The following is a 10,749-nucleotide window of genomic DNA, read 5'->3' on the forward strand; positions in this document are numbered from 1 at the left end:
AGGGTATTACCTGTTCTCCATTGATTATCTTGTATGCAAATACTCCTTACCATTGTGTTCATCAGTGGCATTCCATCCATATAAGCTGCGAACGCTCTGCATACCCAGGCCATTTGAGAGAATAAGTTCACAGGATAATTAATATAAACATGATTATAACTTGACCCCTTGTGATTTGAAATGTAACTTAAAGCTTAAAGAGTTAGGAATAAGTAGGTAAAATGATTTATTTGCCAAATGGCAGTAATTTTCTTTAAATCTACCAGTTGCGGTTGCTTCCGGGAGAGCGGATTCTCCGCAGCTTTCTCGTGTCCACTCTATTGCCATGACTCGTCAGGATTATAGCGTGTTCTCAGTGTTTTGCTGGTCTGCAGCAGATTTAATGCACAAGGTAAGCTGTTCACGAGGCGCTCGCCCAAGCGGAAAAATGTGCTGCTGCTGTCAGATCTCGATTGCCGAGAATGACATTGTGTTTGATGCAAAACCAACTCGACTAAATCAAAAGAAAAAACACTGTAACTGTATATTTTTGTTTTCTCAAGCAAAGCAAATTTTAAAAGTCCACTGAAAACATATCTTCTTACATTTTTGGTCATAGACAACGTATATGTTGAAGATATACGTTATTGTTAACGTTATTGACTAAGCGGTAAATAAAATTTTTTTTTTTATAAAAACGTGGGCTATATAAAATTTTTATAATAACAAACATCATTGTTCCCTTTGTTTTGAAGTATACTTGTGTCACTTACAGTTAAAGACCTTCTCTGATTTTATTATTGTTTTCAAGGTTGCAACGTTACTTTGCAATATTTTAAATATTTTTGGGTACCTATTCACTGGGAATAAAAAAAGTCATTTAGCCTAGCTGATGCAGAGAGACATATAGACCGGGGGAATCGGGGGAATCTCCCCCCCCACCATCTCCCCACCCTCTGATTACGTATCACAACGTAACTACGTGTAAACGTTATTTGGCGGTTTTTACTTGGAAAACCAGCTATATTTTTCTAGCATTAGAATAACAATGGATGAACCTGAAACGATAGAAGAAGGATTGGAGATGAATTCATTTACAGATAAGGTAGGAAATGTGTATACTTTTAAATCGACACCTGCCACGGTGATTCTTATTTGTCATCTGTGATCCCTTTTGAGTGTCCTTTTCGCCACTGATACATACATTATATATCCGGTAATATATCAATAAACATTGTGGACTCTTTTATTTAATTCAAATATTGTTTGAAATTTACTATAGGCCTACTGCTGGGTTAAATGAAACCAAAATGGTTTTTAAATTAAAACCACACACAATATGACAACGGTAACAACACAGGCAGCAGATAATAAAATATTAATATTTATTACACCAGTTCAGAAAAAAGCAAAGCAACTCCATACTTATACAGCTTAAACAGTTAAACCAAATTCTTTTGAAAGGCTTGTTTAAGAACAAATTTAAGATTTTGTTCAATTTGTTCATGTATTTCACCCACTGACGAAGTTGAACTATTATGACCAAACCATCACGCCAATAAACACACAGTAATAAACATTGAAAATCAAGATTAAACTGTGTATTATAGCGAACTGAAAGGTGAAGGTCAAATATCCTAGGCTGGACATCACTTTTGGACACTACTATATGGCAGTTTATTGACTTTCCAACTGACCGCCAAACCATATTGAAAAAACAAGCCACTTTTATGAGGATTGTGGGCTTTCCCTGGGCCCGTATTTACAAAACATCTTAAGGCTAAAAGTAGCTCATAACTCGCTGATTTAAGAGAAAATCTTAAAAACAATGGGCATGTCAGTACTAAATTTAGGACTCCTACATTTTTGCTCCAAGAGTATTTCACAAAGCATTTTAGCACTAAAACTAGCTCCTAAATCTGTGAAACGTTAGGAGTAGTGAAGAGTCCTAAGTCACTAAGACCAAGTCACAACTATCCTAAAATGGACGTTGCCAGCAATCTGCCTCGGAACATAAACATTTTAGAAACATTTGACGATAATGAGCTTTTAAAAATGTATCGCCTTTGGTTTTGGAGGTTATCCCAACTTATATCCTTGTTTTCATTAACCAGTTGGGCAAGAAGTAACAGCTGTTCTTGTGTCCAGTTTGGTTTTCTTTTATGTTTGCATGTCTTATCAGCCATGATTATTTTACTCTGTTAATTAAAAGGCTGTTTATATGCATATCTGCTAACTGTTTACGAGAAGCATACATGTAATTAGCTGAACATATACTTGTTTAATTAGTGACACTTAGCCTGCATTTTAAAATCTTTATTTGAATGTGGCAATTAACATTTTTATTTTTAAGCCTACATTCCTACATTTTTGCTCTAAGAGTATTTCACAAAGCAGATTAGCACTAAAACTAGCTCCTAAATCTGTGAAACGTTAGGAGTACTGAAGACAAAAAATCAACGAATTAAGATGGCGCCTGTGTGTTTGGCTGGCTGTCTGCTGCTCTCTTGTTTATTTGTATGGATGTTTGCCTGGCTTCCTAATTGCTGCACACTCCTGGTTTATGACCGACAGTCTCTCCTGGACATTCGTACCTCTTTAATCGACATTTGTAAGCCAGACGTGCAACGCGTTTTTAACCGAGCGCATGGGAGTTTTCCAACGGACATCCCGGAGTGTATTCGCCAGTGGCCTCTCAACATAAAACGGAGGAAACGCAGGAGAAAACGCGGCAGCCGGGGAGGATTCCTTATCAAACTGAAAGCACATCTTCAGGCTGGTTTCTCGCTGAAGCCTTCCCCTGTGTCGTTTAATGGCGGCTTTGTTGCCTGGCGACCGCGCGACTTGGCTTACCGGTGGCTTTGACCTGTTCTTCCCCTGTGCCCGTCTCCTGTCTCCTGGGATGGCTTCCCTCGGATTGGCCTTTGTCGTCGACGAAATGGCGTGATTCCTGGTAATCTGCGCTCACTGAGAAGAGCTTCGTTCTCTCTGGATGAACTAGTTCAAAATGCTGCTGCCAGATTCCTTCATAATAGTGTATATTCATAATTATGTATATTTAAGATCAAATTGATTTAGTTTTATAGATTTTCAAATAGGTACTTTAATAAAGAGGTGGATGTACTGTGCTCCTATTACTGGAGAGTTTTACCAATTGTTAATTTTGTTGATTTTTTTTTCTAGAAGCACTGTTTGTAGTCAATATTTCCTGTGAATGGACATTTCTTACCTACAAACATTTGCACGCACGTCTGACCTGCTGTGTGTTTTTCTGGAGGTGTGTGTGTGTGTATGTGTACTTGTGTGCCTCGCTATAGCCGTGTGTTTGTGCAAAGCTGGAATGTGAATCATATTGATGCCTTCATTTAATTTTAATTTTAAATATCTGCCAAAAATTACTTGTTGATTTAGTTTGTTTGAAGTCTTTCATCTTATTTATGCCGATAAAAATTTGCTGTTTTAAAAAGTGCTCACATCACTCCAATTCTGCGGACCCTTCATTGGCTGCCTATTAAATTCAGAATTGATTTTAAAATTATTTTATTTGTATATAAATCTTTAAATGATCTAGCCCCTATTTATTTATCTGAATTACTATACCCATATACTCCATCCAGACGCTTAAGATCCAGTGATCAGAATCTTCTTCTAGTCCCACAATCCAGACTCAAACGTAGAGGGGATCGTGCTTTTTCAGTGGTTGGGCCGCGTCTGTGGAATAGCCTCCCTTTAGAGATTAGACTTATTTGTAGAATTATTTGTAAGCCAAACAAAACAGATATGTTTTTAGAAGAGATTTAAAAGTGGACAGAGCCCTTCTCTGTCCACTTTTAAATCTCTTCTAAAAACATATCTGTTTTGTTTGGCTTACAAATAATTTTCTAGTATGGTCTTTGCTTAGTCTTTGATGGGTTTATACTTTGTTTCTCTTGTGTTATTAATATATTTACTTATTTTATTATTAAGGCGAGACCCTGTTTAATTGTGTAGCTGTGCAGATTTTTATATTCTTTTTACTATTTTGAATTTCTGTACAGCACTTTGGTCAGCCGTGTGGCTGTTTTATACATGCTATATAAATAAACTGAAACTTGAAACTTGAAACTTACTATATGTCTAGGGTTAGGATTAGGGTTTGGCTTAGGGTAATTAATTGTTATTATAACATTTTAGAAACATTTGACGATAATGAGCTTTTAAAAAAGGTATATCGCCTTAATCGTGGGGGTATTATGACTTTTCATAATGAATTTTCCAGCCAAAAAAAATGTAATTACTACTTTCATTTCTGTAGTTAGAGCATTGACTTGAGTGGAAGAGGTTATTAAATTTCTTACTTTGTCAATTACAAAAAACAAAAAAACTAAAAACTTTTTGATCTTGACAATCAAGTTTGTATCGTTTTATCAACTCCATATAGGGCTGGACGATATGGCCAACATTTCCATATCACCATATAACTCCAATATGTCATATCTTCACTGGAAAGTGTTTGTCTCCTCCTCTTTGGTGCCATCTTGTTACTCCTAACTAGGTTACGAGACCTCTCCAGCTCTCTTAAATAATTTAGGAGCTGAGACCTAGTCTTAACACTTAGGAACCTTTATGAATCACTCTTATTCTTAAGTCTAGGAATAGGAGTAAAATTGCTCTCTTAAATAATTTAGGAGCTGAGACCTAGTCTTAACACTTAGGAACCTTTATGAATCACTCTTATTCTTAAGCCTAGGAATAAGAGTAAAATGACACCATTCTTAGAATTTTGACACACTTAGGACTAAAATTTTACTCTGAGCAGCTTTATACATACAGCCCCAGATCTTCTAGTGAATGATCATTCTAAAAGTTATTTGGTTGAAAAAAAAAAAATCCTTTGTACATTTATTCATCATGTGAAATTACTTTACTTTTCTGCTGATGTAACTTAGGCCATGTGGGCTATTTGATAATGTCAAACAAGTCAAGTAGCAAATAAGGTATGCTACTCACTTCTTTCTAATATGTAACACCCACTTTTCCCAATCCAGTCAATTCCTGATGGATAAAATCAAGTACCGCCAACGTTTCTTGCTGAATATTCTGTATCCTTTTTTTCTAGGAAAATGTCACATTATGAAAGCAAAATGGGTTACAAACAGCAATTCACAAATTTACTTCTACATATACTACTTTCTTTTTTCTCTTTATCAAGTGGACAAAATGGTTCAGCATCTTGTGAAAAAAACAACAACTATTAGAGAATAATATGAGAATGTGAAATGAAACCTACAGGTAAGGAGAAGAAAATGCAGAAGCTGGCAATAGACACAAATCCTTTTCATATCAAGGTATCTGTGTCTATGTGGGTGTTCTGCTCAGTGAAAGAATATATTCTGCAATGTCCTGGCTAATCCATTTTCGCCATTTCATTATCTGCAAATGGACAAAAGTGCAGCCTGGCAAAATCACCCGCTCCCTCTCTTTCTCTTTGAAAGTGCTGACTAACTTGGGTCTGTCCATCTTGCAGCTCAGCAGGGCCACACATGGACATCTGGCCTACAGTCTGCTAACACACATTAGTAATACACAATATAAGAGATGTGTGCATAATACCTTTGTTATTGTAGACATCTAAGTAGTTGGGAGCTGAGAAGATAGTGATGAGAGAGGGGAAGCCTGTAGTTTGACTCTTTCTGTACATGCGATACCTGTGGGCAGAAAAAACACACACACATCATCATCACCATCCCTGTCCTCAGAATTAAACATCAACATAATGATTACACTTCTTACTTTAAAAAAAAAATTTATTTTATGAAGCTGCTTCAAGAAGCACCTCAAAAAGAAAATGAAACACTGGATCACCTAAATTTGTCCTAGACACTTTATAGCAAGCAAATAGGATATCCTTATGAGCAGCTGAATAAAGTTTTTTTTCAGAGTTATTATAATTGGAAGTTATTTTTAGATAGGCAAAAATTTATTCAACACATTGTCAGATATTTCTTTGTTTGAGTGTTTTTGATACTGTTTTGAACTTGCATAGACTGCTGTGTAATTACCTTTATCTATTATCACTGCCACTACCATTCAAAAGTTTGTGGTCAGTAATTTTATTGCTGTCTGAAACCAGAATGTCAGGGTTTTTCTCCCATCACCTGTGTAAAAATCCCCAGCCAAATTACCTACTGTTTTTTGACAAACACCAAAGTCATGTGATATTTTAATTGCTGTCCGAATCCACACCTCTGAGTTTACAAGAGGGGATCAATTCAGAATTCACTGTTTAAATCCTTCTTGACCACTACCGAGCACCGTATGATAAGTGCTGTGCTTAGCTGCAGGCATTTTAAAGATGTACACTTTTATTACTTAAATGCTGGAAAGTGCATCACCACACCGAGTGGTAAATATTTGAAATGAGCCATTATGGCAGCAAAAGGTATGCAATACAATTTTATAATATGCATTATATACAGTTATATATACATTAAAATATAGACCAAGCAGGGTTCTTTGTCTTATATAAATCAGAGGATACATTAACTTATTTCTGCTAATTTCCACATTTTTAAGGACATCATTTGAGAGATAAAATGCAAGACAGAAAACTATTTCAACTATAGCACATCTATTTTCATATTTTTAAACAGTGATTTAATAATAATAAAATAAAAATAGGATATAACTTTCTAATTACACTGAACAAAATTATAAACGCAACACTTTTGTATTTGCCCCCATTTTTCATGAGCTGAACTCAAAGGTCTAAGACTTTTTCTATGTACACAAAAGGCCTATTTCTCTCAAATATTGTTCACAAATCTGTCTAAATCTGTGTTAGTGAGCACTTCTCCTTTGCCGAGATAATCCATCCACCTCACAGGTGTGGCATATCAAGATGCTGATTAGACAGCATGATTATTGCACAGGTGTGCCTTAGGCTGGCCACAATAAAAGGCCACTCTAAAATGTGCAGTTTTATCACACAGCACAATGCCACAGATGTCGCAAGTTTTGAGGGAGCGTGCAATTGGCATGCTAACTGCAGGAATGTGTACCAGAGCTGTTGCACGTGAATTGAATGTTAATTTCTCTACGATAAGCCATCTCCAAAGGCGTTTCAAAGAATTTGGCAGTACATCCAACCGGCCTCACAACCGCAGACCACGTGTAACCACACCAGCCCAGGACCTCCACATCCAGCAGCTTCACCTCCAAGATCGTCTGAGACCAGCCACCAGCTGCTGCAACAATCGGTTTGCATAACCAAAACATTTCTGCACTAACTGTCAGAAACCGTCTCCGGGAAGCTCATCTGGCAAAAACAAAAGTGTTGCGTTTATAATTTTGTTCAGTGTATTAAATTAAACATGAATGTATTATTATTATTCCAAGCATATGACATTTTATTTACAGCAGGCAATAATGCAACTGACCACGTGAGCTGCACATTCCTGGGTTCATAGGATCACAGAACTCGCTCCTCCACCATGAATATATCGCCACCAGAATGCATTTTTAGAGTTTTATGACTGAGGTGCCATGTAAATTTATTTTTACAGATGTGCACATAAGAAACAATTACCATCCAAAGAGAATATATTTAAGAGACTTCTTCAAAAAAATAATATATATATATATATATATATATATATACACAGATACCAAACAAAATAAAGTGGCTGTTTATAAGTCAGAATAAGTTGGGAATTGGGTCTAACTTTAAAAGTCTGACTATCAAATAGTCATCAAAAATGTCACTCATAAGCCATACTTTATTTGTCTAGCCTAGGATTGCGTTGATGTAATTTTTTTAATTCTTATGAGCTCTATTCTCAGTCTGGTGATAGGGTAACAATTATGAATTATCAATGCAGGGCTGCTAATACAAAGTTTGCTATGTCAGTTCCATCAGCGCTGAGCCTAGATCTCTGATCTCATTTGGACCGTGGTCCACTATTTGAGGACCCCTGATCTAGAGGGACTCTCCATGCAATTAGTGTACAAGTAGCCCTGAATCTAGTGTATACTAATCAGAATATAACTTCTATTGGTGTTGCCCTAATTCTTTATCACCCTGCTGCTATAATCAGGGACCCAGAGACTGGCAGAGTACAGCCTTGTGCAAACAATGACTCCACGATGATCAGTGAAAGTTGAAAGCGCCAACAGTCTGACTCAACAAAATTGTCAAAAGCAAAAAGGCCCATTCACAGCTGGAAAATGCATAATGCAATGCATTATAAACTATTAAAATGATTTTCTTCACGTAAAAAGCACAGCACAACTTCAAATTGTGGACAATATGCGTCAATTTCAGCTTTGATGCTTTAAGCTTTAATGCTGTGGTGTAAATAGTCAATTAAGTTTATTCAATTATCATAGCACAGCATAATCTCATTCCGGGGACCATAATTAAACAAATCTTAGAAAAGATAATTTCAAAATGCAATGTTTGTGTTGAAACTGAAACTTAAACAGTTGCTACTGGCAACAAAGAAAATCTAAGACGCATGCTTTTGTGTCAGACTTACCCAGCATCCTGTGCTTCATGGGCTCGTATGATAGATAATAAGTTGTTGTGTTGCAGAAAGTCACACGCAGCAGGATAACTAGAAGAATGAGGAAAGAAAAGTTGAAAATAATTTGTAATATATAGCTTGAAGGCAAATGAACTTGGTTACTAGTTTTAGTTCTGGGGTGCATTTTCACTTTGATGTTCACGATACTGTTCACTACTGTCTCAGGAAGCAAATGTAAAAGATGGCCAAAGTAGCCTATGTGTCTAAGGAATGTACACATATTACATCAATGGGGAACAAAATTGTTGGTTTCCTTTTATTTAATTATATGTTTATGAATACTTATTATTTGTATTTGTTTGTGAGTGACCTTAATTAAGTTTGGCATGCTTTAACTCAAGCAAATATTACTCATGCATCTCGTCTTGACAAATGATTCCATCATTAATTTAAGTAATCAGAGGCATTAATCCAATAATCAAATTAAAAGAGAGCGAGAGAGAGAGGGAGAGAGAGTGAAAGAGAGAGAGAGAGAGAGAGAGAGAGAGAGAGAGAGAGAGAGAGAGAAATCAGTTGAGAGAGAGAGAGAGAGAGAGAGAGAGAGAGAGAGAGAGAGAGAGAGAGAGAGAGAGAGAGAGAGAGAGAGAGAGAGAGAGAGAGAGAGAGAGAGAGAGAGAGAGAGAGAGAGAGAGAGAGAGAGAGAGAGAGAGAGAGAGAGAGAGAGAGAGAGAGAGAGAGAGAGAGAGAGAATTCAGTTAAGTGAGCAGTAAAGCGGGCAGAACAGAATGTTATTCCCAAACTACTCATTTTTCCTAATGGGCAAAATCTGATCTAATGTAATTTTAGCAGCCCTTCAGATGGGGCACTACAATAATGTCTGAGCAGTTAGCTGGACCTTTCAAACCCATTGTCAATTGTCTTGGTCAATTACCCTTGCGCCCCATCAGAATGTTATTTACAAGACTGATCTTAAATAAAAAATATATCCATTAATAAACTGTCAATGTAAGAAGACAACTAAAAAAAATACTGGACAGGGGTGCAAATGACTAGTGAATAGTGAATTGAGAAAATTTATTCACAAGTCAAATCATCATTAACATGAAATAAATTAAATCAATCAATCAGTCAGTCAGTCAGTCAATCAGTCAGTCAGTCTGTCTGTCTGTCTGTCTGTCTGTGTTGTTGTGTGGGCATCAGCTGTAAGAGATAAACTGGCTATTCTTCACTTGCATTTAATGCAATATCTTTTATATCGCCAACTAAAGGTCAAATGAAGCTTCCAAGTCCCATTTAGACCTATTGAAACTAGCTAGGCTTTAAAAAAATAGCTCATATCATCCGATTTCATTTCATTCTGCTGCCATTCTATAGCAGGCAGGTGCTAGGGCTGCGACAATAAATCGGTTCATCACGATTCGTGGATCGAGTCTGAGATTTTCCGAATGCATGGCGATTCTCTCTGGAATCGATTCTGAGCTTAGTTTTTAACAGCAGATGACGCTCTAATCTAGTTTTTAACAGCACACTAAAATACTCACAAAAAGGAGCGCTGAAGAGTGCTTGTGCGTTCGGTTAAGTCATGTACTTTCACCTCGGCTCAGAATGCTTTTATGACATGAGATTAAAGGGGTCATATGATGCGATTTCAATTTTTCCTTTCTCTTTGGAGTGTTACAAGCTCTTGGTGCATAAAGAAGATATGTAAAGTTGCAAAGACTAAAGTCCCAAATCCAAAGAGATATTCTTTATAAAAGTTAAGAGTCAACCACGCCTACCTAAAATGGCTCATTCTAACACACCCCCACATGTCTACGTCACGATGTGGGAAGATCTGCATAACGCCGCCCAAATGTTCACGCAAAGAAAGAAGGCGTAACTTTTATTCTCGCTGTTGCAGCTGCCGCCATGTTGTGGAGACGCTGTGTGTTTCGTTGTGAATGCGAAACTACTTTGTTTGGCCTCCCAAAAGAGGAAGATATCCGCTTTCTTAATGCCTAGAGCTGATCTGTGCTGGTCGCTGAGGAAATACATCAACTTCGCGCGCCACCGCTCACTCTAGTCCGTCATGTGTGACGCTTGTGAAAGCGAAACTACTTTGTTTGGCCTTCCAAAAGAGGACAAGACTAGAAATCAGTGGTTAAGTTGTAAGTTATTAAGTTGTACAACACTGTTCCAGAACAGTTCAACTCAAATATTCAGATATGTGCAGCGCATTTTATGGAGGACTGTTTCCTGATCCTGGGAGAGTAGACTACAATGCCGA

The 10,749-nt window shown here is 37.0% G+C and overlaps 1 protein-coding gene across 4 annotated transcripts in view; it reads right to left on the reverse strand.

The window, feature by feature from the left end:
* LOC107676745 (serine/threonine-protein phosphatase 2B catalytic subunit alpha isoform) overlaps positions 1 to 10,749 on the reverse strand; it is a 188,798-nt gene that overhangs the window by 51,093 nt on the left and 126,956 nt on the right. For all 4 annotated transcript variants that reach the window (XM_016471409.1, XM_016471408.1, XM_016471410.1 and 1 more), the window contains exons 7-8: positions 8,496 to 8,573; positions 5,572 to 5,666 (exon numbers count right to left, since the gene is read on the reverse strand). In XM_016471409.1, the coding sequence (XP_016326895.1) occupies positions 5,572 to 5,666; positions 8,496 to 8,573 (173 nt within the window). The remainder of the gene's footprint in view (positions 1 to 5,571; positions 5,667 to 8,495; positions 8,574 to 10,749) is intronic.

The sequence above is a fragment of the Sinocyclocheilus anshuiensis genome, unplaced genomic scaffold (genome assembly GCF_001515605.1).
Source record: "Sinocyclocheilus anshuiensis isolate Anshui unplaced genomic scaffold, SAMN03320099.WGS_v1.1 scaffold500, whole genome shotgun sequence".
Taxonomy (NCBI): Eukaryota; Metazoa; Chordata; class Actinopteri; order Cypriniformes; family Cyprinidae; genus Sinocyclocheilus; species Sinocyclocheilus anshuiensis.